This window comes from Salarias fasciatus, chromosome 5, assembly GCF_902148845.1.
Source record: "Salarias fasciatus chromosome 5, fSalaFa1.1, whole genome shotgun sequence".
NCBI classification, from domain to species: domain Eukaryota; kingdom Metazoa; phylum Chordata; class Actinopteri; order Blenniiformes; family Blenniidae; genus Salarias; species Salarias fasciatus.
Genome location: NC_043749.1, coordinates 6,814,398 through 6,842,304, shown reverse-complemented (window position 1 = coordinate 6,842,304; position 27,907 = coordinate 6,814,398). Strand labels below are relative to the sequence as shown.

Genomic DNA, 27,907 nt, shown 5'->3' with positions numbered 1-27,907 from the left:
CAACCTTATGCTTGTTCCTGAAGTAACAAAAAGTGGACATAAAATGGAGTTGTTTCCTGAAAAATAGATGAGATATTGATATGTCTGAGAGTGGATTTCATTCCATTGGTAGGTCTCAATCACAGCAAAACATGCTTTAATAAAACAAACAAAAAGAAAAAGGTAAAAAGTTGCTGCTGTGGGTTTTTCCAGTCCTGATAACTTTCCACTGTGGAACAATCCATCCCATGTCCGCACACCGTCCTATGCTTTTACAGATCCATGATATGTACCCATTTACCATTAGAATAATATAACATATTAAAAAATGTACACCAGAAACCTCCAAAAACTATACACAGATATGGAAAAATATCTTTGGATTGCGCATGTTGAAAAGGTAGATTTAGCGAGTCGATAACAGTCAAAAGAACGCGTTGTGGCTAAAAACACAGTGGAGGGGCGGAGCTGTGGGGAGAGGAGGGGGAACACAGGCAGGGCCGGGCGGCCGTCCGGGGAAAACCAGACCCACGTTACCGATTCAGGGCCCTCGAGTCCCGGCCCGGTCCGTGAAAACATCCGATGGCGTTCAGGTTTGATCGCGTCCGCACATCGGACACACATGTAAAAAAAGTGCCTTGCTACAACATAAAAGACAGAACTTTTTTTCTTCTTTTGGACACTTAAAAGCATTCAGAACATGAGGAACAAAGGGAACAGCAACCCAAAAATATCCTAAAGCATTAAAAAAAAAAAAAAGAAAAGAAAAGAAAAAAAAGACTGTATTGACCTATGGGACACAAAAATACAACCAGGTCTCATAATTTGTGCAAGAATGGGCCTTTAAAAAGCAGGTTTGATATATTTTGTAAAATATTTACAATTCATATTCACAGACGACAGTTGAGACATCTAATACTGCAGTACCATTTGTTTGTTTGCGTTCAACTGGGATTAGGATGCTCAGATACAGTCTAAAGCATAGAGGCAAGAGTTATTGCTTTCATCTGCATAACATAACAGCTGTGTGCTTTTACCTTTCAGAACGAGACCTATCAAAAAACATAAGAAAAGCAACCCATTGTTGTGAAGGCATTGAATCTCTAGTAAGGCTGTAATGATGAAGAAATATTGCATCCATCTTTTTTTGTTTGTCCTCGCCCCAACAGAAGCCTTCAGGTAAAGTGCAGCCACAGCCAGATGTACCGTAGTCCTGCTCCCCAGCCTGGCCGTGATGCTGAATACTGCCTCGCAGCCTCGGGTCAGCCGTCTGAACACACACAAATACACTCACACACACACACACACACACACACACACACACACTCCGCTTTTTCATGTATATGTATGTTCAGAAGCTTTCCGATAATCTCAAAGTTGCTGAATCCCTCGTCCTCCGAGGCCATTGGCGTGTTGTTCTGAGTCTTCTGTGTCACATTCCTGACAGGGAAACACTCCCACTGTGTGTGTATGGGTCAAGGTGTGAGTGTGTGTGTGTGTGTGTGTGTGTGTGTGTCCAGCTCTTCTCCAGGTCCAGTTCGATCTGCTGCAGCCGGATTCTGCCAGCAGGTGCTCAGCAGTACTTCTGTAGGGACAGACAGCAGTTAGACGTGCAGCCGCCACAGGACGGAGCAGTAAAACCAGAATGAAGACTGAAGTCAGTCCATTTCATTTAGCTTCTTCATGATGGTCCACATTTACATATTTATATTGAATTTAAGACGATGTCTTCAGTGTGTTATGGCTCCTGTGAGTCTGCGCCGCTACCTGATCGGGTCCCATCGGGATTCTCCCCATTCCCATCGGATTCATGGCCATTTGGCCCTGCATCTGTCCTGGCATCTGCCCGGCGCCCACGCCGCCCACCGGCCCGGGGCCACCCATGGAGTTATTCATCATCATGGATCCAAACTGGCCCTGATTGCCCTGCTGGGGGAACTGCTGCTGGGGGTACGAGCTGCAGAGGCAGGTTTGTTTACAGGTCAGTCACAGCTCTGGATTTAAAGAGAAATGGAGCCGGATGAGACGTACGTGTTTCGCGGCATCCCGCCCTGTGGCCAGCCTTTCATGTCTGCACCGGCGTACATGTGTCCTCCCTGTGGGTTCCCCTGCATCCCGGGCATCATGCTGTTCTGCGGAGGAACTCCCATTCGTCCTTGCATCATGTTTCCTGGCGGGCTGCTCCCCGGGGCCATGAAGGACGGGTCCCCCTGCTGGTTCATTGCTGCAACAACAATAAAGGAATCATCGGGAGTGTAAACCTTGAACAGCAACGCAGGAAGGGGCTGAAAAAGTCCACGTCTCGAGCAAACTCACCATAGTTACCTCCGTAGTTGAAGGCCTGCTGTCCAGGCTGGGTCATGGGGGGGCCTCCCATGGGGCTGTCCATGCCTCCCGGTGCAGTGACGTTAGGAGGAGGGCTGAAGCCTCCTGCTGCCCCCTGACCCTGCTGCTGCTGCTGCTGCTGCTGCTGCTGCTGTTGCTGCTGCTGCTGCTGCTGCTGCTGCTGCATCAGCATCATCATCCTGTGCCTCCTCATCTGCATGGTCATCATCTCTCTGCTGCGCTGAGCCATCATCTGCGCATTCAGGAAGCCGGGCTGCAGGGAGAACCAGAGCTCGGAGTTATTTACGCGCCTTTGATGAAAACGTGTTGCACAGGAGGCGGTGATTACATACCTGGCCGCTCATGCCTGCAGCCTGCATGCCGGGCTGCATACCCGGGCGCATGGCGGGGTTTCCCACCGGGGCATTTTCCATCTTCATGCCTTGTCTGGTCTGATTCATAAACTGTCAGACGAGGCAACGTGAAGACGTTTAATCACGACTTCTTACACTGTTCATCAGCAACAGGCTACGGGATTGACGTGTGTGTGTGTGTGTGTGTGAGCAATCACCTGCTGTCCCTGCAGCCTTTGCTGAAGCTGCAGTCGGAGCGGTTTGGTGGCGGTCATCATGCGGGGTCTCGTCATGTTGGCGCGGGGGTTTCCCATTCCAGCCATGCCGGGCATGCTGGGGAAGCCGCCCGACTGGCCCATCTGGTTCATCATGGGGCTGAAGCCTCCGGGAGCCTGGCCTTGCATTGCGTTGCCCCCGTAGCCCGGCTGCATGTTCATGGAGGGAGGTCCTGGGGGTCCGGGGTAGCCCTGACCGTACATGGCTTTCTGGTCCAGGCCAATGGAGGAGTCTGGCCCGGGGAACGGTTCTGATGGAGGGCACGGCCCCTGACCTTGATCCTGACCCTGGTGGTGGCCTTCAGGTCCATGGCCCTGTTGTAGAAAGAGGCATCATGTTAGATGAAGAAGGAAAAATATGATATATTTTTGAAACAACTGCTAAAGAACCAATAGTAGTGAATCGGAGCGGCTTCAGAAGAAGTGGTTATACATCTGCAGCTAAAAGAAAAGTGGTTACAACACAAAAGGAAGGCCTTTTGTTTGTGGTGCGTTCTACCTGGCCGACGATCTCAGGAATGCCCAGGGCGCGGTCGATCTCCTGCAGAGCAATGACGTCGGCGGTGTTGAGCAGCGAGTCCAGCTGGTCCAGGAGCGCACGCTCGTCACTTGGGCCCTCGCTATTGGTTAGGGGTCCCAGAAGCTCATCCAAGGGGTGTGCAAACTGGTCCCTGAGTCAACACAGGAGACATGAGGTCAAAAATGTTAAAGGGCAGTCAAAAAAAAAAAAAAAAAAAAACCACCAGGAGACAGTAAAACTGGCTGTGGCATGAAGTTCAGACCTGTTGGTGTTCGTCTGTGGTCTGTCCATTCCCATGGCGGAGTCAGGCCAGGAGGGGGACTGAGGCGGAGGTCCGTGTCCTCCAAAGGGGCTCATGCCCATATTAGCTTCATTAGGACCTACAGAAGGGACAGAGGAGAATGGAATCAGAGGTCGTCAAATGACAGTGGGAAGGTGACGCACACGGCTCCCTGGTCACGTACCCATATCCATGAGCTGCTGCTGCAGCATGGACCTGCTGTTTGCAGGAGCGCTGTTGGATCGGTTGATCATGGGCCCTCCTCCCATTGGGCCGGAGCGACCCATACCCGGGTGTCCGGGTCCAGCCACGGGGTTTCCGCTGGGCCTTGGCATGCCCCACTCACCGGGCCCTGCCATGGGAGGGCGCTGGTGGATCCCCATGCCTCTGCCCATTCCTCCTGAACAACACAGGAACAACACATGTTCAGTGTTTCTTAGAGAAAGTCAGCAACACAGAGAAAACCTCGTTCATACTTTATAATCAAGTCTGCAAAGTATGTTATAACAAAGTGTTTCACTGACTTGTTGGATTTCCCCTCGGCGGACACACCCCCATCCCTCCGGGAAAGCCATTGGGGACCGGTCCAGGTCGGATTGGTGTGTCCATGTTTTCTTGTTTGACCAGTGTTGGACTGGGAACGCCCCTCCTCGTAGCCAGCCCACCTCCTAAAGCCACCTCTGGCCCCATGGGCTTGGCGTCCATGGAGAGGGCTCTCTGATAGGCAGCACGCTGCCCTGGATGCATGGGAACTCTGTCTCCATCTGAAACACACACAGAGCCCGTGATTCCTTCTGTATTTTACTTTTTTTTTTTTATACCATCCTTCAGTGTTTTATTGTCCACAAAAAGCACATCTTTAATTATATTATACAATGCACATATTAACAATGGACCTACCATGTAAGCTGTCCGGATTATTCCCCGGTTTGTTTGCCATTTCCTTTCCAGCCCTGGAATCTGGTTCGGGGAAAAAGCCGGAGTTGTTCCTCGGCACTCCCAGAATAGACTCCAGAGTCTCCGTCTGAATCATCAAAACGGAAATATGATTGGAAAAAAGAACAGAAAGCCCTGACGGGAATGTTGAAGCTCCAGATAATGATGTAAAACTCGCCCTACCTCATCGGACGGCTCCAGCTTGACCTTGCCATCCATACAGTGAGGGTCAGAGCTGCTGACCCTTGACCCCTGAGCTCCTCTCCCTTCCAAATCCTCCAGCTTTGGCTTCATGTCACCCGCCTCCTTTGAGTCGTCTTTATTGAGGAGGTAGTGAAGCAGGGCGTGAGGCTTCTCCTTCTTGGGGCTGTGCTGCTCCTGCTTTGCCTCCGGTCCTCGTCCTCCCGCGGCGGCTGCGGATCCGGGCTCCGCGGCGCCAGAGTCCAGGCTGCTCTTCCCGGTGGCCTCGGCCGTGATGCGGGCCACCTCGTCCGGAGTGTTCCCGTTCTGGAGGAGCTTGTGGAGGATCTTGTGCTTCTCCTGCAGAGACTGGCTGGTTAGGTGTCCCGTGGCGGCGGAGGAGGACACGGAGCTGTGGTTCCCGCTGGTGGACGAGGACACTCCAGTGGAGGAGGAGGGGCTGGTGACGCCGGCGGCTCCGTCCTTGGCTTCGGGCGTGGAGCTGGGCCCGGAGTTTGGTGTGTGAGTCGGTGGCACCAGCTCATCTGTCGGGGAGGTGAGGAGCTGCAGGAGCTTCTTGTGGCACTCGGGAACCCGCCGGGTGGATTCTCCGCCGGGCGGACCCCCCTCCCTGCTTGCTTGGCTGTCGGGCTTGTCTGGAGGACCCTCGCTGCTGGGCGTGTGTGGCGGGTGCTGCTGAGACTGCTGCTCTCCGCCGGCGCCAAGTGACCCGCCCGGGCTTTTGGAGTCCGAATAGGTGGGTAGTCCCGGCTTACAGGGCCCTCCTGCCGTCTGATTGGTGGAGTTGATGCTTGGGGAGCTGTCGGGCTTGTGAGGAGGGGGAGAGGTGAGCGGCGAGGGCATCGGATTACCCACTCCCTCACTGATGGCTTGGAGAGCGTTCAGCGAGCTGCTGGAGAAGGTGGCGCTCCCTCCACCTCCAGAGTTCCCTGTGTGGGTGGAGCTCATGGGAGAGTTCATACCTGCAACCAGACCGAGCAGTCAGATTAGAGTCACGGCAAACACCGAGTTATCCGCAGCCAATTCAAGAGCAAATTAACTCGCGTGTCTGTTACGGGAGTCAGAGAGAAGAAGGGCTCATACCTCCAGGAGAAAACGGGCTGGCGCCCGTCTTGGGGCTCCCTCGGACCCTGGGGGAGCCCATGACGTTGTGAGGAGGGCCGTTGATCCCCGGACTGGCCTGTGGAGGACTGGTCATCCCCATGCCGTAACCTCCACCTCCAGGTCCGTGGAACTGGCCCATCTGCTGCTGATGCTGGTGCTGCTGGTGCTGGTGCTGCTGATGCTGATGCTGATGCTGATGCATGCCATGGTGGCTCATCTGATTCATCTGGTTCATGCTTCCCATTTGGTTCATGGAGTTCATGGGAGAGTTCATCGGGTGCACGGAGTTCATTTGATTCATCTGATTCATCTGACCCATCTGATGCATGCTGTTCATCTGATTCATGGGGTTCATCTGGTGCATGGCATTCATTTGATTCATCTGGTTCATGGGATTCATGCGGTTGCCACCAGAGTAGGGAGGCACTCCCCTCTGTGGCATGCTGCCTTGCTCGGCCATGCCGTAGCCCCGGTTCATGCCCATGCCGCCTCCGGGGCCCATGTTCATCTGCTGGTTGGGGTTGTTCACAGCCATGTTCTGTGGCCTCATGCCGCCACCTTGGTTCCCACGATAACTGTTGTGCTCCCTTAAAAGAACAAAAGAAATAATGAATACAAACTAAGGAAAGGTGCAGCTCTGGAATGCTGCTGTATAATTGTAAACATTTTATATGATCATATATTGGTTTTAACTGTTTAAGCATTTGCACCTCTGTAACAAGTGTGTGGACAGGAAGGAGTGAGGCTCGTTGGTGTTGGGATTCCTGCAGAGGTCACTTCTCGTCTGGGCTGTAACTGGAGTGCCGTCTGACAGCGAGAAGCGATAGAGCGGCGTCTCCGCATGGCCGCTGTGGAAAGCTGAATGAAAAGAAAAAGAAAAAAAAATCATCCTGCCTGTCAACAAGGGAAGCAGACATATGATCCATATTAAGGACATATTGACGTGTTGTGTTGTTTACTGGACGCTGGGAAGTCAACGGTAAGGATGTGGGATGTTCAAATTCCTATAAAAGCAGATTCGAGAGGCTCTGCATCTGAGCTCATCACCGTCAACAATGACAGATACTGCTGCACTTTGACAGGCTGATCCACATCAGACGGCATGACAGGTTTTCAAAGAAGGAACGAAAGCTTCTCTGTGTTCGACATCGACCCTGAGACGCTTGAACTACACAGTACTTGAAGCATTACTGAAAGACGGAGATTTAAACTTTTATGCAGCACACTCAGGAAATCGAGGAGGCCATGCACTGCCTGCTAATGTCACTTGATGGTGTGGAGATTATTATTTAATGGTGCTGCTTTTTAACTTATATAATGCGAGCAATGACCCAAATGGCCAGCACTGAATAGAGATGTGTTCGGGCTCACTTCTTATAAGTCTTAATCAATTAATAATGGATCATGAAATTCTTTGAGACCAACCACCCACAGGTAAAACCAGCTGGTACACAAGACTAAACCGTTTGTAATTGGGAGATTGTGAAATTGGAAGTGAGGGCGAACAGTACAACGCACCGTCTTGATAATGGCGTTTAAATGACCACGGCTGCCCTTCGCTTCGATGCAGGAACATCTGCACGCAGCGTCTGACCAGGTCTTCCCAGCCGGGACGCATCGTGGTGTGAAGAGAGCTCTGCTGTTCAATTTCAATCAGCTTACCTGCGAAGACAGATACCAATAGAGTTATCAAACAATCGAGGAAAAACAAATCGTACTGTGATTTTAGAGTTTAAAGTGAAAATATTGGACTTATAATGCTTGGTATTTATACCTGGACGATTAGTTTCTTGACCCTGCAAAGGCAGCTGAAACTCTAATCCAGATGTCAAACTGCATGTTCCTGATGTTACATGTTGGTAAACTCAGTAGATTCCTGAAAGCTGTTCTTTGTGTGCGGGAGGGCTTAAAAAAGACAAAAGCTAAAACAGCTTCTTTCACACAGCAGGTGAACTCGGAGGCTGTTTAAGGCGCATAAAGAAGATGAATGAAATATCCTTTGAACTAAGAATAAAGAGAAAAATCTGGCTCTAGTGGCAGGCAGTAGAGGAAGCCTGGAAAAGAGCATAATTGGATCCCCTTTAGTTTTCTTTCTTAACATGGATGGTTTTTAACAAGGAGCAGCAGCACAACAGCAGTGAAACTTCCTGCATCTCTTTTGGAGTTCTACAATAATTTGCTGTTTCTATCTGAAGGCCGTCCGGGTGTCTCACAGCTTGTCTTAATTTCCACTTAACAACATTTCTTAATGACAATATAGACAGCAGGATTTACAGGCTGGGACCACTTTAATGTCTTCTGACAGCTTTCTCCTGCTTTGGAGACATAAATTAGATTAATTCTCATATCTGTCTGCAGCTCGGAGGAGCCCATGGTTGTTAAATCTTTCTAGAAGGCTTGAAGTATCAGACAGTATATGAAGCCCAGAAACTGTCATGAGCTGACAGTTCTTCACTTAATGAGTCAATCACAGTGAGTGATTTCATCAAGTTTTAAAACTTTACTAACACGGCCACACTTTGTCACATGCTAATATTGCTGCTTAACTTTGAGTCTAAAGCTGATTTTTAGCATCGGTTTTCATGTACAGTTTGGTGAGGACTTGCGGTGTGTTAGTTACTGACCAGACAGTTCATGGCGAGTGCTAAACCTCTCCGTCCGCTCCACTGCAGCGATGCGCCGCGCCACACAGATCATGCAGGACTGCAAATCTGAGAAAAGACACAGTGGAAGCACTTCAGACAACTTCTTTGTTATTCTTTTTTTTTTATTTGTGATTCTTCCTTCTACTTTAAGGTTTTATTGTAAGAAGTGTGACCAAACTGGTTAAAACAAAAAAAAGGGGGCATTTACCATCTCCCTCCTCCATCATGGCTCGTGGCTGGGTGAGTGCGAAACACTGCATGGTCTCATAGCGTTGCCCCCCGGACCTCTCCTCTGACAACCCATGGCTCTGGCCATGAACTGAGTTCACCAGCATGCGGCAGTTGAAAGTGTGGCTCTTCTGACGGGGCGCGTCTCCACCCCAAGGTGCTCCATTTGGAGCTGTGAAAAACAAAACAAAAAAAAAAGGCGGTGACCACGTGTTGTGTGGGTTAAATAGCGCTCCTATATGTTTTTCGCATCACAGACTCACCGTTAGACTTGGGGAGGTTCTTGTGAAACTCCTCCTTGTCCTCGTCGTGGATGATGTTGTACACACTGGTGTTGATCAGCTCCTCCTGCTTGTACTGCAGGTACTGCGTTACGTTGTCAGACACAAACACGATGCTGCCCTCTCTGTTGACCACGAACAGAAAGCCATCCAAGGCCTGGGAGGACGTGGGAGAAGTGGAGGCGGGGGGTTAGTGAAAACACATCAATACAAATACCATTACTTTCTTTGCAATTTTGACCTTTTAGAAAACAAACTAACAGTTTGTAACAACATGTGAACAATGACAGTGAGGATGCCGTCCACCATATGGAGGTCCAGCTAATTGGTGTTTGTCTTTTGCCCCCCCCCCCCCCCCCCCCCCCCCCCCCCTCGCCTCCGGGTGATTGTCCTCGAGCTGACCTGGAGGAGCAGTGGTCCCAGATGGTCCTTGTCAATGACCCCTTGACCAGTGGAGGAAACATCCGCCTTCTGAACATCGTCATCACTGCAAGAGCTCTTTCCTGAGGGGAGATGAACGTTTTATTACAAAAACCACACTTATATCGTTTTTCTGTGGAATTTTTATGTGCTATAATATGAAATTTGTGTGTTTTGTTTATCAAAATTACATTCCTTGTCCTTTGATTTTTCAACAAATTTGCCACTTTCTGCCACTAGATGGCAGCAGAAATCATGAATGCATGGCAAGCATGCCTTTCTATTTTTAAAATCAGCATGTGTCTGAGGCTTTGTTGGATCCCACTCTATATAGCAGTGCCATTTGAGGCCTGACACATTAAGCGAGATGAGGAACGGTGACACTGAAGTGAAAGTCATTTCAAATCCAAGACGTAAAGCCAAAAGATGATGAAGAAACGTGTGAGCAAAACTTAAAACATTTGAAAAAACAAACAAACAAACAAAAAAAAAAAACGGTGAACAGGATAGATAAGGTGAGTTAACTAGAAAACAGAGGCTCTTCGTCATCTTCATCCTGTAGTCATGGTAACCTGGCTGCAGAACGCCAGGACCCTCAGTGGCCAGCTGTGACCCTCTGGGTAGATTCCAAAATGATTGCTCTCTTTCTTCCTCATCCACTTTTCCTCACAGAGAAAGTGTCAACTCAGCTAGAAACAGGTCGGGGAATATATCTGCACTTTGTGTGTTTGATCATGTCAAATCTGCAAACTAATTGGGGAATGGCTGGGAGACAGGAGCGACTCTCTACAAGGTCTGATTTCTGGGGCTCCGGTGTCATTAGTCTCCCAGAGAGGAGCCGGCTTTGGCACTAACAGATACACACTGTCACTGGCAGCCTTGAGCCATGACCACCAAGGATTGGTCTCAATTACTGGTGTTCATTTACCCCCAGCGATACAAACAGCCCAACTGGCTGTCGGTGTGAGGCGGCCTGGCCGTGAACCAAACACACCACTTCATCACTGGCATCATCTGTCCTGCAGCAGGGTGCTTGATGAGCCTAACTCTGGCCACTGTTCACTCTCCACAGACAAACAGAAACAGCACCGGCAGCGGTAAATCACCATCCCGAGTGTGGCCCTGCTGATGAACTGGCGGCGTGCGGGTGTAGCGCTGCGGCGAGGCGGGTACCTTGCTCTTTGATTTGTCTGATCTGCCTCACGGTCTCCTTGAGGATGGCACATTTGTCAGGCTTGACGTTGAAGCTGTCAATGTTGGAGAGGTTGGCAGAGATGAGCTCGGCCAGCTCCTCGATGTACTTGCTCTCCTGTTCCCTCCGCCGCTTGTCACACCTGCCGGGGCGCCGAGGGGATTAGACATGTTGCCATGACAACCTCACCTCCCCATGCCCCATCCGTATTGCAGGCCGTACAGTAATGTGGGGCTCATGTGCCTCTGGTTGTCTTGCTAGCGGCGGACACGTGTTTGAACCGGGAGACACAGACACAGGACGCAGCGGACTCACCCCAAACCCGGAGTGTCACAGGTGGACAGTTTACGTTTGCGGTCAGAGCACAGCGGCTCCAACGAGTTGTCTCCTATGCCACTCATCTTCAGCGCATATCAGCACCTGAAAGGACACAAAGGCACCTCATCGATCACACGCACACAGATATTATAGCATGATGACAGAAAATTAACTGAGCTTTGTTTTATACGGCCAGCAAAACTAGTGTGTGTGTGTGTGTGTGTGTGTGTGTGTGTGTGTGTGTGTGTGTGTGTGTGTGTGTGTGTGTGTGTGTGTTTCCTCTTCAGAAATAAGTGGCTATAAATGAAGGGGCTTCCAGCTTGGAGATTCCTGTAGATTTATAAGGCCATACTCTCCACTTGGTAAAGCAGCCTTCGTTTCTGCTGTGCTGGACGGGAATGAAATCTCATCTGTTCCACTGCGAGGAGCGGCTGATGATGATGTAGTGATTTGGAGCCTCGGGGGAGATGGGTCATCCCGCGTTCAGCCAGCCTGCCCGCTAGAATGATACCACTCGGCGAACGGCGGCAGCACACGTACACACCGTGTACACAAAACGTTTCCAGCACACTTACACGCTCAGGCATGTTGCAGCAGGATCCGTAAGAGAGAGGCGCGCTCGTAGCTACTGTCCCAGTGAGGCGCATACGCACCAGCCCGCCTCTTTGTCTAACTGCCTGGGACAACACAGTGCTCAGGCTCGTGGAGCCGTTAAACAATCCTGGCGGGCTCCTGCCATGTGTTCCCACAGAATTCAAGAAATATCCCTCTTCCGCAATCCCTTTCCTCTGCAGTTTCCACTCTGCTACATCCGCTCGGGTTTCCAAGAGGCTCTAACTTATGGATCCCACCCATACCATCCTCAGACAACCCCTCCCTTCTTTCCCTCACTCCCTCCTCGGGTGAAGCAGTGGTGAACTGAGGACCCTGCCCTTGTTTTCCTGATCTGGCATTGCCCTGTGTCTGACCCCCAAGAGTTCACAGAAGAGGAAACCCCTTTAGCCTGCTTCTAAGGTCACTGCTCTTTCCGATTCCCACCCAGACACACGCACACAAGCAGCAGCGTGTGGCTGATTCTTCTGTCGTAGCCCCGATTCTGTCGTGTTTTGTATGCTTGTGTGAGGGTCTGCAGACACGCACATGCTCAGAGTGAGCTCATTCCTGTGAAGAAAAGTGTGGAACGGATGGGAGTCATTATGCAACTTCTGCTCTGCAACTGCAGGCCGGGACTTGCAGCCCAGTCTCCCACCAGCGCCGCCTCTGCTGCTGCTACTGCTGCTCGCAGTGAAGCAGCACGGCTCAGACACACACTCTAAACCATAAATCTGCGCCGCATGCTTCTTGTCTGTCTACCTTTCAGCACCCCTCTTGAAATCTGCCCGTGGTGCTCCGGCTGCGACTCTCACTGCCCTCCCTCCTCTCGTTCCTCCTCTTTCCTTCCTGGTTACTGTCCTAAGGCTCACCTCTGCAGGAGTGGAGAGAGATGACATCAGCCCTCAGTCAGCCTCACATCCTGAAACGGTCCAACAACAGAGCTGCAGGGAACATTTTTCAGAAAAGGGCAATACTATAGGAAACCAAAGCAAATGTAAACTCCTTCCAACAGGGGAAAAAGTGTTGCTGTTCGGCGTCTCAGACGGCCGTAGCTCACACATTACCGAGGTTTTTATGCCCGTATATTTCAGTCGTGCGCTAAGGCTGACATTTACACTGAGCAGACAACATGTCTTCAGCAGGGTGAGAGACTGCGAGCAGCAGCCCACCAAAACCACAGAGTCTCAACAGGTCTGGCAGTATGCCACCGACCTGAATCGGCTCCCTTTAGCAACGTGAAATTTGCTCGGGCACTACATAGGATGTAGCACACACACCATTCGGTGCACAGACAGCGGCTGCCAGTGTGAGAAATATCACATCGCACAGCTAAATCCAAAGTAGTCAGAATCTTGGATTGTCCATCGGTGGCGAGAGCAGAAGCGAGTGTGTGTATTCATGTTAACCGCAGACTCACCTTGGCCAGTACAAGCCCCAGGTAAACTCCATTCAGGGTCAAGTGTGATTTCAATGTCTCAACATCTCCTGAAACCAGAAAGAGAAAAAGCAAAAGGTCACGAACTGAGGCCTGGGGTCTGAATGTCTGGAGGCTGCAATTCAACAGAGACTCAGACATCCAGAAAACACCCCGGGCTCTGGAAATGTTTTTTTTTTTTCCACAGAAAATCATGGGAAAACTTATTTTCTAAAATTACACAGGAAGTCACAGCAGATAGCATCCTGTTTGCGTCCTCCCCTCAGCCTCTTCCACTGCGTCACCACTTCCCTTTCCTGGAAATGTGGCCGCTCATCCACCCTATTTACATATTCTGCTTATCAGTCTGGGTGTCTGTCGCTGTGTGCTTCTCGCTCACACCTCCTGTGTTCTCTCAAAGGTTTTTCCACAGCTTTCAGGGAACAACAGATGATCAGATCCGTTCTGGTAAACATCTGATTTCAACACGTTCTGACACAGAATGAAGAAAAACACATCTGTCTAAAAGTGAAAGAACATGAGGTGGTTCTTCATCACACACAAAAGAAATGGCAAAATGAATTTATACACACTGGCCACAAAGTCATGTAGAGGCTTGTGGGAGTCTGGTCTGGCGGTCAGTGTTTGGGGAAAAACTTTAAGCACCATCATCCTGCTGCAGATAAGCCATTCAGATGTTCTTCCCATCATAAAATCCAAAACTCCTCATTTTCAGCTACGATCATTTTAATTATGAGACGATGGAAAACAAACGACTTTTAGACGACGGCTTTTCCTTGAACCGTGCTAAAGATAAAGGACGGATCTCTCAGAAGTGAACACGCATGGGGAAAACGTTAGCTCTGGTTTGGCCTCAAAATTGTGAAGTTGTCACAGTCTTACAAGCAGTAAGCAGCGTGTGACTTGAAGGCTGCTCCGCTACACAGGGTGCACATGAGAGAGGGATCCTCCACCACAGACCACTGATCACATCAGGCCTGAGCGCAGGACTGCAACCGAGCTAATGCTGCAGCTGAATTATTTAAACAGAGAGAGAGAGAAAAAAAGACAAGCCTTCCCTTCTCCTCCTTTACTGTAAATTGCCCGAAGACAATCAGATCATTCAAAGTTTTAACTGTTAGTACAACAGATTAACAGTTCCTCGTCATCACTGAAGCGTTGTGTTTTCTTACTGCTCTTAATGATTTATAACCTTGTTTTTAATCTTGTTGAACTTCATTCATGCCTGTGCTTGCTGTTCTGGTTTACTGACACACTGAGGACAAGCCAAGCGCCGCTTCTGGAACTGAAACGGAATTCGGAGCAGGAGATATAAGCACTAATATGAATATGGACCGGAGGAGGCAGAGGAGGAGGAGTCACAGCAGAATGAGAAGGGGGGGGGGGGGGGGGGGGAGGAAGAGGGAAAGGCAGGGGGAGGGGAAGAAAGAGGAGACGTGCACCGGGGTAGTAGAGCCTGGAATAATTCAGACTGAAAATATGAATCCAGTTATCATTGCCAATCATTTTAATATATTTTATTGCTGCACTTAGATGCTTTAACACATCACTAAGTTTATTCAATAAAATTAATGTAGTGAATGTGTGGAAGGTATCTGTATGAAATGTATTAAACTTACAAACTTTTTATTTTAAAAAGCAAACACACTAACAGTAAATTGAACATTAAGACTGTACAAAACAGATAATGTCAACGATAGTATACTGTGACCGGCTAAGTTTTTCCAAAATTGTAAAACACGACATTATCATCGCATGTCTAACTACCACCATAAAGTGTTTCATTTCCACTCAGTTTGGATGAAAAGTGTCCACGAGGAAAACCTGCTGCATACAAATAAGCGAGTCTAATGCAGTATATGTCAGAATGGGTACTTCAGTCCTACATACGAAGTCATGGATGTGATGAAGTAACAGTAATGATCATTTGTCTTTACGAGAAATAGCTACAACATCAATCTGAAAAGAACTTTATTGCTGAAGTCGGGCTTTTCTGTGTTTAGAGTCTCCGTGCCGTCAGACGGCTAATGGAAAATGTCGTGAGAGGCAGATCAGTCAAAAGCCAGCTGAGAGAGAAATATGAGGCCAAATGAAACAATCACTCATGTTATTATTTCATTAAAGCTCAACTAATTTTAACCTTCTTCTAATGTCCTACTAGTATTAATGTCAAGTAGAGATTTTCATGAAGTTTGTTTTCTCTGGCTGGTGGTTCTCTTTTTGTCAAAGGAGCAAAACACTGTCTATAAAAAAGTAAAGAAAAATTTTAGCAGTTTTAGGTAGAAATGTTCCGATACCGTTTTTTGCCTCCCGATACCGATTCCGATACTTTTACAGTGGGTATTGGCCGATACCAAGTACCGATCCGATACCAGTATATTATAAAATAATACCATGCCACGCCTGCATGACTGTCACACGATTATCACTGGGGTAAGGCCTGGCTGGCTAAGGTTAAACCCTCTAAAACATGAATCAATACAGCAAATTCAAGCCATTTATTTTTAAATAGAACAGTATAAAAACAGCAGTGCAAATGCAATTGAACTAAATCAGTCTAGGAATAATTATTTTCAATAACTTAAAGTGCAGCCCCAATATTTTTAAGGGAATTTAAATAGAACAATATTAAACAGTCGTGCAACGACAACTTAAATAAATGTAGGAATATATGTTGTTGCATATTTAAATCCTCCCCTAGCGGAGGTCTGCTGTGTGATGGAACTGACGAAATGATTGACTCGTTGTTACTCTGGACCTGGTCGTCCTGTCAAGTTATTTTACACCATTAGACAGACATTACACTCTAAACAAAAAAATAGGCTTCTTTAACGGGCGCTGTACATCTGTCACGTGATCCATTCTTCTTCTTCTTCTCTAAGGTCTAACAACAGCAAGTTGCAGCACAGTGGTGTGGCAACGAACTGTGCCAGCGCTAACGACCAGCAGATGGCGGTAGTGCAACCAAAGGGATGCAAGCTTTCAAAATATTACAGAAGAAGAAGTGTCAGCGCTAACGGAGCTAAAGGAGCTAACAAAGCTAACGGAGCTGACCAGTAAATAGATTACTAATTTAATTAATGACGTGGTATCGGACTCCAGTAATCGCTGATACTGATGCCAGCATTTTCGGCAGTATCGGCGCAATTTCCGATACTGGTATCTGAATCGAAACAACTCTAGTTTTAGGTCAGAATGATCTTCTGTTTTAAGTCCATCCATCGCAGCCCTCAATAAATGATTAGGCAAACACGATCCGACTGTGCAAATTTAAAGATTTTCTAAGCTTATAGGCTGTTACACTGTGCGACATGAATTTCACAAAAGCACATATTTTGACTTTATCTCGCTTTTCATTGAATCATGTATGTATACTGTAATATTTAAGAACAACCACGTCATCCTGAATGTTATCGGCACCAGGTCTCAGTTTTAACATTTCAGAGATTGAGATTGAGATCGAGAAAAACCCACACGTATATTTTTATGCATTTGGGATTTGCTCTGACTTTTCAAATAAACAAGACAAAACTGTGAGATGCTTGTTCTTCCATCATTTGTGTGTCTATGTGTAAAGTTGTAAACTTTTTCATTTTTTTTCTTGATGTTTGCGTTCCTGCGTTTCCAACTTCTGCCTGTTACCACCAGGTATGAAACAGCGTTGAAATGATAAAAGTAAACACGACTCGGTATATTTGTTGACACAATCGAAGACTCAGTTTGGCAGGCCAAACGTGTTGACATGCAGACTGTGAATGAAAAGATTAGCGTTAACATTGCTAATAAAAATTCAAACAATACTGACTGTCTTAATAATAATATATTCGTCAGAGTTGACAGCAACAATCTGTCAAATCTCACAGACTGAGAGTCGGGGCATTCCCATACCTTCCAAACAACCAAACAACATCACAACCGCTCCCAAACCAGTTATGTGTGGTTATAAAACAAATATTGAAGTGTCATCAGTGTCATGTTGATGAGTCAAGCACACAGAGAGGACGCACACAGTTTGTGTCCTTGCACGAAAGTTTCGGCGAGGTAACTCCTGTTCAGCCTCTGTGAGATGGGAAAGTTAATTGGGCAATGCTTGCAAGCTGAACCAACCTGTTTGGACGTTCACGTTGCTCACAATTAGTTAGACATGTTTGAAGATGATTTGCATACAAAAATCGGTACGCTTGATGGGATAAAGAGTGACTCAGAGCCGAAACTCTGCTATCTGTACCAACAAGTAATTACAAAAATATCTATATTCAAAAATACAGCGGTGTGACTAAAGGCCAGCAGCAGCAGCGTCAGTCAGTCAGGACCAGAATAGTGAGGAGGACATTCCTGCTCGGCCTGAAATAAAGCCTGCAATCTGAGCTCCCTCACACAAAGAGTGGCGGGCCCAACAATAAACACCGGCCCATCCAAAACAAAGATCACACTAACTGGGGCACACATCCACGCAATCAGCAACTGCAAGAAACACTCCAGAAGCTCAAAGAGGTATGAGTGTGTGTGTGTGCATAAGAAACACCAACACTAATCAGAATAATTCCAGGTAAAACATTTCGGACCAGGACATATCTGCTCTAAGATACATCCACAACCACAAGCAGACACGGCAGACTGAAGCAAGGCAATAAAGTAACAAAAGGTGCCCACTGCAGTCTGGGACATCAAGTGCAAAAAGGAAACAAAAGGACAGAATGACTTCCTGTTTTCTTCAAAGAACTTCTCCACCTCCCGTCGAGTATAAAACCCGTCGTATAGCGGGTTAAGTGCAACTGGAACCTCTACCAAGCCAAAGCACAACATTATTTTTTGTTGGCAATTCCATTTGAAGAAGTGTTTGGTCAAATCAAAAATCAAAAGGCAGCTCAGATCTCACAACCACACAGAAACCTTACACTTCATTTTCTAAGACCTTAAATTGGAATTTCTGGCCTTCATGTATTGATTTCCAGCAAGCATTCAGAATGGACGATAACATCTTGACTATTTAATAAAGAAAACGTTTGGACTCTAAAGGATGACAGATGTAAGCACGCTTCGGAAGAGAAATCTCAAGGAAAACTGAATCAGGTCAACTGAACCTGGTCGCATGTCTTGGCAGACCTTTTGTCCCTAAACTAAACTAGCTAGTCAGATTAGCCAGTTTAGTGAACAACAACAACAACAACATTAATGAAGCCATTTGGACAAGGGTGAAACGTCTTCCAAGACATACGTCCATGTCCAGTTGACCTGATTCATTTTGCTGTAAGATGCTGAAACAGAAGAGCCGTGGTCCGACATGTGAAATGAGAGGGAGAACGGCTATTGGTCAGAATGTTGAGCTCCTACCAAACAGCATCTAATGGAGATCACTTATTATAATCATTTCAACTCTCTTGTGGAACTATTTGTGCCACTTGAACAATGCGAATCTCACAATTACTGTTGAAGGGAGGGGTTTGATGTGGGGTTATTTGCGAACAGGCTTTCAATACATTTTGACAAGTAATTAAAATGTTTCTGCTTGACCTCAGCAAGGTCACGGCAGAGCAAGATTAATCTAAGTTTCGTTTGAAACATGGTGACACTATTCACTATTCTATATCAAATGATATCAGTAAAAACACTTTTGCATTACCTAAAGACTCCATCACAATGACAAGGAATAAAGATCCAGCTACTTTAAAACTGAAAAGACATTTTTGGCCTTTGAACCTTTTATTGCTTCTCCCTCAGCACCTGACTATTGAGTCGGCTAGAAATTAGCTTCTTGCATTCAGAAGAACCAAGTTTCACTTTGTTTATGGGCCACTTCTAATCTCGACAGTTTTGTTACTGCTGCTTACATTTTCATGCATTTAGGTGTTTCTGCTAACGTGAAGCAAGAGTTTGAAAAGTCTGGCTAACGGAGCCAGACTGTGTCTGGTTTTGATGGGAAGACCGGGAGGGCCGCCACACAGTGACATTCAGTAACGGGAATAAGGAGGACATATGCGAAGCATGTGTGTACAAGTGTGGATATTTGAAAACGAGAAGCTGTAAATTGCTCAGAGAAAAGCCTTCATTTAGACAGAGAAATTCCAACAGGGCTCAGAAACCAGACTAGAAATACAGTCAGGCCGTACATCTGTTGGTGGCCCTGAAGCAAGTCCATTCTTATTCCTCTTTCCACTTCTGATGTTAAGGTTTATACTGTGAATTAAAATTCAAACACAAAACTAAATTTCACTCTGTTGAATATGCTTCACTTTACAGAAAAAAAAGAAGTATAACAGGGGTTATAGTTCATATCAAAATCACATGAGGAACAGTTCACACTTTTCAAATCCATATATTATATACAGAAGTATAAAAATGAGAACTACATCCCCCAAAAAACTTTCAATTAATTTTTGGCTTTAGCTAAAAAAAAAAAATCTTTGCAAAACATATTTCTGACAAAACTATGAAAGATAAATAAACACCTTGAACAAAACTTAAGCCAACTGCGAGATAATAATAAATACGACGTGTAAACTGCTCATAAAGTAAGTGCAAAAAGTACAAAGTATCCAAAGGTAAAGCTGAAAGAGACAGGGTGTTTCAAAGCACAGGCAAAGCCACTTTCATAGGATTGCTTGTTTTCTCTAGGAAAAACATCCCCCACTCTCATCCACTACACATTACATACACACACACACACACACAACCATGCCTGGACAAGCTGTGTGTGTGTGTGCGTCTCCCCATTTTTCTCACACAAACTGCAACGTGTCGAAAAACCGGGGAAAATAAATGAAGGTGAAAACAAAGAGATGGCAGATTCCATGGTGTGTGTGTGTGTGTGTGTGCATGTGTGTGTGTGCATCTCCTACAACTATCCATCAATAATACAAAGACAAAAAAAAAGGAGCAGGATAGAATCTATGCAGACACTAATTCGACCCATTGCATAGCACCACTGTGATGCAGCATCTTTAATAATCCTTTCATTTTCTATAAGCTTGACGTGTTGGTGTATTCGGCGAGGTGATAAGCACGGGGACACAGATTCGTCCAGAGGAGACGGCTGCAACCAAACAAAATGTGCTCGGCTGTGATCACGGAAGCCTAATATTATGGAAATGAGTTCATTAATCAATGGCCAAACAGCCTTTTATCTGGGGAGCCAGAGCGCCGGGGCCCGATCAGCCTCCATGCTGCCCGCTCTGATAACACTTTCATCTTCACAAACAACCGATGCAGATGCAGCGCGCTCACAAATCTCTTGCAGCCACAGATAATTCAGTGTGAAGATATGTTCACTACTGTAATTACTTTTGGCAGCATTTTCAAATGACCCAGCGTTGACATAAAATATTGTTCTTCGTTTAATTTTTCGTTTTCCGAGTGTTTTTGTGTACACGTTTCAACTGTGCCACTCGGTTTTCTCTTCCCTCGGATCTCTCCCTCCCTCCCTCCATCGCTCTCGCTCTCTCTCCCTCTCTCTGTGCTGCCTCCACCCCTCCTCCTCTTCTCCCCACCATCCCCGCTGGATTGGTGGAGTAAACACAGGAAGAGAGCGGGCTCTGTTCCACCACGCCAGAGCTGAGCCTGGGCGTTCCTGCAGCGCTCCTGCGCCGGGGTCAAAAGTTTACTGTGGTTTTCATTTCACCTTTCCTCAGCCAATCGCAGCGCCACACTGCAGCGCCTGAACTCTGACCCCTGCAAAGAATTCCACTGAAAAGATGGTCTGACGCCAGATTCACAACTTCGGCCCCTCCCATCTCCCATTTTTCCCCTTACTACTCCTTTTCCTTTCTTTCAACCAGCAAGAGTCATGTGTTGACAGAGCCTAGGTGAAAAAGATTCCAGAGGAAAGGTACGAAGGAAAACAGAGCAGAAGCTGAAAAGCTCAGTGCCTGCTTTACTTCATCTCACCGTTTAATGTAGAAACCATAGAAACCTAAAAAAAATACATCAGTATTATTTTATTTCCTTTTTCATCACTGCTACATATTTTTTTTTATAAACCAGAAATTTTAAAGTACATTTAAAGGACTACAAAGTCAAGGCATAGAGGTTGTAGCTGGGCTTGTATCACAACACCTCGCAATCTGTTGAGGAGTCAAATCAGAGCTGTTCAGTCTGAAAGGGCACTGGACGCACACACGCACACACACACCCACAGCCGTAATCCAACTGTGGATTTGTTTTAGTCTTGGTGGCAGTGCACTCCGTCCCATCTGCTGAGTAATTAACCCTGCACAGCTAATCAAGGCCTTCGCACGGTAAGGAGAGCCAGCAAAGAACAACACGGGCCAAGCGAGAGGGGTGACACCAGTCAGCCTCCACTTTATTGTGCCGTCGGGCAACACAAATGTGGACATAATTGTCTGCAGACCCGCACAGCTTCAAGTGAACTCTAACTTGACTTTTTTTTTCTGAGGTTTTTAAGCAGATGCCTCTTCTGACATGACATATAAGGCAGCAAAGAAAAGTGATCTTCATACAGCATACAGTGAAGAAAGTTTTCATACATTCACCCACAAATTGCATTTACCAAAAAAAATAATAATAATGAAGTCCAGTGAAATCCAGGTTTGGATTTTGCATCCTGTTTTCATGAACTCCAAAATTAAAAACCTTGAGTTGGAATGTATTTATCTATTTTTCTGTCCGTTTTTTGAACAGTTCTTTTTTTTGTAGTTACTCTAAACAACGACCATCTTTTTTAAAAATGTCATCTTTACCCTTCAGATTGGTCAAAGCTCAGCTAATCCTTAAAACCAAACTCACATTTTATTTTGAACTATGTTTGGTGGTAATTATATTTGGAGACGCTCAGATGGAACAGAGGAGGATTTGTGCTGACTATTACAGTGGTGCTAATTGAACGGGGACCTTCACTTCTACTATTTTGGTCATACCACGGTCATACAGACTCACTCACTCTGGGACTGCGTGTGCAGCTGGACGAGCGCAACGTAAAGCAGGCGGTATGGAAACATGGCCGCTGCCTGCCAAAGTCCCACCGCCTCTTTATGAAATGCTCCACTTTGGTGACTGTTGTTTGCTACTCAAACTAAAGACTACAATGCAAAGTTTGATGTGATGTGGCAATGTCAGGAGGCAAGTGTTGGCTCTGCTATTCTGGGGACAACAGAAAGCTTCAGAGCAGTAACCTTTTGATTAGAGTGTTGCCTTAACGACGAGCCACATAAACAGGGCTGACGTCACCGAGCGGAGTGAGGAGCAGCAGTGCAAAAAGGAACATTTTTCCCTTTAACCAGTGGGGAGTGAGGGGAAAAAAAAAAAAAGAATCATGCCAATTCCGAAATGAGCGTAGTAAATTACCAGACGCATGGATGCCCTGCTGGTGTTGACATGCTGTATAAGTCTGGAGCCTTTAAACGACGACGTGGAAGTCTGTCAATCTTGATTTTGACTTGTCTTTGAACTCAAGGCTGCAATAAAATGAAATCAGCAGTGGAAAATAATAAAAAAAAAACCTCCAGCACAACGATGTGAGCAACAGTCTACTCAACATCAGAAACCTACACTAATTCTCTTAATGAAAGGACAATTGAAATTACAGATGAAGTGGCTGGCGGCAGCGTACAGGCCCTGCTTGCACGGGATCATATCCTCTTACAACCTGCGAGCGCAGAGCCATGCCAGCCACAGCTGCTTCTTAATCCAGACGGACTCAGAAATCACACCCTGCTGCCACATGAGTTCAGCATCAAGCTGCTGCGGATTGGAGAAGTGCAGGAAAATAGCAACACAATGTAAACAAAAGGAAGTGTATACAACCAAGTATGTGACACCCCTAAATTATGTGGACAGAGCTTTGAGGCCCGTAAAGGTGAGCGCGGTGAGAATCTGGAAACGCGTGCAGACTGCTGCGGTCGAAAACCCGGCTTCTTACCGTGAGTGCTACAAACTCATATCACTTACAGATGGAAAATGCATGTATGACAATCGACGCATGTTCACCATTCATCTGCCCCGAAGTGCAACTTCATAGACCTTGCTGATGAACCCAATACTCGGTTTTAACACCCCCCCCCCCCCCCCCCCCCCCCCGTCTCCCGCTGATGAGCAATATGCTTTCTATTTTACTACATAACCTCCAGAGGGAATGATGGTCAACTGAACTGTGCTGTCCCGTACAAATAAAGCCACTGAGGTCTGATTTGGGTTTTGGAGTCGCTGTGTTGATCTGAATGGGATATGACATCTTTTTAAAATTCTTTTCCACTGACAGGGACAACAGCTTGAATGAGGACGGAGAGAGCGTGTACTAGTTGAAAAGTTCATTGAGAAATGACAGTATGTCTTCTTCTGTTCCCCTCTTCACCAGCCTCCTTTTTTCCTCCTCTTTATGCCGAATAACAGACACACACAGCATCTGGTAGCAGTTATCTCTCAAACCAAACTTTTTTTCACCCTTGCAGTCTCCCCTGAAAGCATTTTTTTTTTTTTTTTTTTATAACAGGGGACCCTAAACAAAACACAAACAAGGTCTAACTAACTTTTTACAATAGTAACAAAACTTGGCCAGGGTCTTACCCTCCCACTGGCTTGTTCAGGTGAACCCGTTTTACGAGCATTCTTCAGCTGAGGGAGCGAAAGTTAAAGGGGGAGTTGAAGTTAAAGAGGAAGGGCAACAAGGGGAGGGGGACAAAGCTCTTGGCACTCCTTTCCCTAATAAACTCCTGCCTCCATCCAATCAATGAGCACTAGAGAGAAAACTTTTTTTTCTTCAAAACTTTGCTGGTTATAAACTAGGATTGGGTGCAATGATTGCTTCAGGCTGCCTGTTTGGCTTTTAGGAGAGTGCATGGCTCACATATGGCTCGGCTGGCCCAACAGTCGGGATATGCCTCATAGCTGAAGGAGAGGACACTGAGGAAACGTGGCTTCAAACAGTGCAAACTACTCCACTTGAATTAGGTACTGAGGAGCTGGTGCTGTCGCTGACTCTGGTTTATCTGGTTTCAGCGTTTCATAGTCTCACTTGTTTGGGCAACTGTAAATACTTCAGCGGTGGAAACACGACTGTCCCGTTGAGCGGTTTGTTATATTTAGCTCTATGGAGGTAGGCGGGAATAAAGTGAAGCTACCTGTTGGATTCTGCCACATCAACACAGCAGAGCGTGGTAGACTTTCAATAAAACTTAAAGATGCACAAATTACTAACATGGTAACAGATAAAGAACTTTCATCCAGAGGTAGTAACCGTTTCCTCAGACTATTGCTGTACTCTTTCTATGGCTGCTTGACAAAAAAAAGTACCAAGACCAAGGAGTCATATTTCAATTAAGGGCAAACAATCAGGCTGTCCTTTCAGCTGGACTGAGTGTCCCCTCAGAGCCACTGCTCATCCACACAGGTATTAATCTTAAATTGAACACATACCACATGACAGACTCGCAGTTACTCGAAACTAAACTTTTTATCTCAGCCTCCCAGCCTCTCTTAAGACACACAGGCTGACGAAACAGTCAAAGAATGCCATCTATTCAGACATCAGCAACACAAAAATGCCGCTTGACAGAGACAGATTAGACAGTCATCAAAAAGTTGCACACAAGAGGGGCAAACTCTCCACTCGGCTTTTCAACAGTCCGCTTCCACTTTATATCTGGATTGGAAGTAAATAAAATTATAACATGAGTATTTTCAGTTAGTGTAATCTCTCCGTTTTGGTTGTGCTTCCGATTTGAACAGTCTTGACTTATCGAACATTAATGGTGTGTATTGGAGAGACCAGTTTGGTCATAGTGTATCACAAAAACTCTACATCTATGCTTCCATTTATGTGTTATGCTGATAACAGTGTTGAATAGAGCAAAGCGTTAACAGCTACGGTGCGCTCAGTTTTTAAGAACAGCTCCAGTTCTTTGCATTGTTTAATCATGATTTCCACGATTAGAAAACAATTACACAATAAATGCCAATTAGGTGTTTTTCGTATTGTTGATAAGACAATGAATCATTGAGCAAAAGTAATCTCTATGACTGCTTAATATCAGTAATTCCACTTAATCGGAGTTCATTTCACTGCGGATCAGCCACCACACAGAGACTTCTTCCAGAACCATGAGAAAAAGTGATAAGTTAATGAATTATTGAGAGCACAGGGGCCAGCAGACAAAGAGGGAAAGCCATGCATCGCAGTCACTTCTGCACCCCATCTGCAGTCAAAGAATCCCCCCAAAGATTGATTCATTGTTAACACAGCCTGACACCCTGTGTGAGGGAGAAAGAAAGTGGTAGATAAAGGGACAGAGAATGGGGGACAAGGGGCTCCATTTGCCAAGAATATGAGCAGAAACAGTTCATTGGAAAGGTTCCCACAGCAGTCATTCTACTACTTACAAAAAATACCACATACGTGAGTTTGAGTAATGGCATTCTATCAGACTCATAATAAAGACAAGTTAGCTGACCCGACAGCTCGAGACTGCCTGCAGCATACTCTCTCTCCCAGCCAGCCACACAGCAAATAATGCCAGCATTATTTAGATATCAGTCTATATAATGAACATCTTCATGGTTATTGTATATATGGGGAAACTCATAAGGCTGGCGTGGCGATGTTGCAATAAGACGAAAATTAGATTTTTATTTATTTATTTTTTGTGGTATTGCCTTCATATATAGACACTGAGACGTAAATGCCTGCAACTATGGCAGGGATGGCCCCGGGCTTAGAGAGTGACAACACACCTCGACCTCTACCAGTTCAGCGCAGTGACTAACCCACCAACACATTGTTTGCCTCCACATGAGCACCCTCTCCAAGAATGTACTCCTGCAGCCTCAGAAACTGAGTGCTCAGCATTCACCTTGTCAGACACGGAGAAAGAAAAACCAAACTCTACCTGAACCCTGGGAGTGTTTATCTGCCCCGACTCTAAATCACATCCACCTCCACCAGCCTTCCTGAATGTGATCAGCATTGAAACACATTTATATCAATCATTATTATATATGTAGTTTCTCCAAAGCCATGCAGATAAATAGCAGATGTTAGAGTGTCTGTTCAGGGCTGAGCTGCCCGGTTCAAGTTGTGAGCAGTGAGGATATTGGTAAAAGCAATGTAGTTACTCATGTAGTCAGTTTGTTTACACCATGTAAGCACCAGATATAAGAAATCTGATCTGAGAACATTTTCACATATTCAAAACGAGCAAAATTTGTTTGTCAGATGGTTCTGTATTTGTGTTTAAGAAAAAAATATTCCATTAAAAAAAAAAGACATGGCATGCAGTACTTATTTGCATCTGCTCCCATCCACATGCTCGGATACGTTTAAGAGAGAAAATTGGTGATTAAATGTGTGTGTGTGTGTGTGTGTGTGTGTGTGTGTGTGTGTGTGTGTGTGTGTGTGTGTGTGTGTGTGTGTGTTCTCTTTTTTTCCACATTTCTTCCACAGGACGGACCGCCTCTGTGTCTTTAACATTAGCTGTGAACTCGGACGATACCAGCAGTTCAGCAGAAACTGGAAAAGCAAAGACTGAAACACAATGACCGGAGCGATTTAAAAGCCGTGTGTACAATAAACACCGACTCACGGTGCTACAAAGTTAACATTTACCGTTTCCGATCACAAAACGAGTTCCGTTTGAGAATTAAGAGCTATGCTGCTACTGCAGCCCAGCGAATCACAGCCGATGGTCTCGTAAAGTTTGCGGCTAGCGGACAATGAAAACACCAACAGAAAACTAACGCGGCGAGTAGACGCGCACAAACAAGCGTAATTACACCAGCATTACGGTTTTATACTCAGTTGATAATATTGCAACAAACATTCCCCAACAAATACACAGCGGCGAGGTGCTTCGTTGTATCACGGTAGCTTAAAAAGCCTGCTCGGAAGCGAAGCTACACAAACACAACACTCTGTGACAAAGTATCGCCTTCAAACACTCAAAAACCACAGTGTTTGTCACTAAACTTTAACCGAATCGCAAACAGATAGCAGGAAACTCACCGGCTTCAGCGCTTTCATTGACTACAGCAGTTTCTTGAACGCCTCTACAAACTCTCCGCCATCTTCGGCAGTACCGTGTTTGTTTAAATGGGAAACACTCCCAGAGCGGAGGGAGCCAGCTTGTAGCAGGCCGCGGGGGGTTCTGGGTAATGTAGTCCTTCTGCCCCTCGCAGCCGCACTAAGAGGCCGGGCGCTCGGTCAAATGGACTACAAGTATACCAGAACCCCGAGGTGATATGAACAGCAGTCACCGATATTATTAGGGGAGAGATTTAAATTTTTATTTATAGGCTGGCAGAAAAGCAGCTTTATACGAACGGCTTTTAATAACCGTGGAGTATTTATTACAATGTCATACCGCACACATGGCATTTAAAGAGATGTGCAAGTATTTTCTGATTAATTAAATTACAGCAAAGCACAGGCTGGGATTTTTTTTTAAATATTGTCCTTGGTGTGGCTTGAGTGGAGCATAAATAAATACAACTACAGAGAATTCTTTCATAGTCACAGTTTCTGTTATTTAACTGGTAAAAAAGCACATACTTTTTTCATAACACAATCTATCCTTTTGTTATTACTTATTACTTAACAGCATGGAATAAATACTTACAAACAGGCACAACGTTTTCTCAGTAATCCTGGTTCAATGTCAATCACACTCGAAGTGAAGACTGTGTGAAGCTGCTGTGACCCCAACCCCCACCCCAAGGAAACTAAACTAGTGATCTCTCAGTCACACTGGCTTTGAAATTTTTTTACAAGCTAAGGCCAAAGATGGAGGAAGAGCAGCAGGACAAGGGTGAGAGGAGTGAACAAGAAGCAGCATTAAAAGTGGTAATTACCCCTTACTTGATCCCTCCTCTCTAAACA

At 46.1% G+C, this 27,907-nt stretch overlaps 1 protein-coding gene across 2 annotated transcripts; it reads right to left on the bottom strand.

Annotated features, from left to right (window-relative positions):
* On the bottom strand, positions 1-27,138 carry ncoa3 (nuclear receptor coactivator 3). 2 transcript variants are annotated; one of them, XM_030091614.1, is made up of 23 exons: positions 27,035-27,138; positions 13,069-13,136; positions 11,055-11,159; positions 10,721-10,881; positions 9,530-9,630; positions 9,110-9,284; positions 8,827-9,018; positions 8,598-8,684; positions 7,492-7,635; positions 6,684-6,831; positions 5,953-6,560; positions 4,852-5,831; positions 4,633-4,756; positions 4,257-4,496; positions 3,917-4,132; positions 3,715-3,832; positions 3,432-3,603; positions 2,876-3,247; positions 2,658-2,768; positions 2,296-2,578; positions 2,011-2,203; positions 1,747-1,936; positions 1-1,564 (listed from the first exon to the last, which is right to left on the bottom strand). In XM_030091614.1, exons 3-23 carry the CDS (start codon positions 11,138-11,140, stop codon positions 1,553-1,555), a joined length of 4,713 nt encoding a protein of 1,570 aa, XP_029947474.1. In that variant the 5' UTR covers positions 11,141-11,159; positions 13,069-13,136; positions 27,035-27,138; the 3' UTR covers positions 1-1,552. The 2 variants fall into 2 exon arrangements, with proteins under 2 accessions (XP_029947474.1, XP_029947475.1); XM_030091615.1 differs by having other exon boundaries at positions 2,305-2,578.
* Positions 27,139-27,907: the final 769 nt, after the last annotated feature.

What these genes read in the sequence shown, in the direction of transcription:
- ncoa3 (XM_030091614.1), bottom strand. Translation starts at nt 11,140, where the DNA reads ATGAGTGGCATAGGAGACAACTCGTTGGAGCCGCTGTGCTCTGACCGC. An exon ending in TAAACGCCATTATCAAGACG is followed by an intron (nt 6,832 to 7,491) that starts GTGCGTTGTACT and finishes CTTTTCATTCAG; the next exon opens with CTTTCCACAGCGGCCATGCG. An exon ending in TCCACACACTTGTTACAGAG is followed by an intron (nt 6,561 to 6,683) that starts GTGCAAATGCTT and finishes TGTTCTTTTAAG; the next exon opens with GGAGCACAACAGTTATCGTG.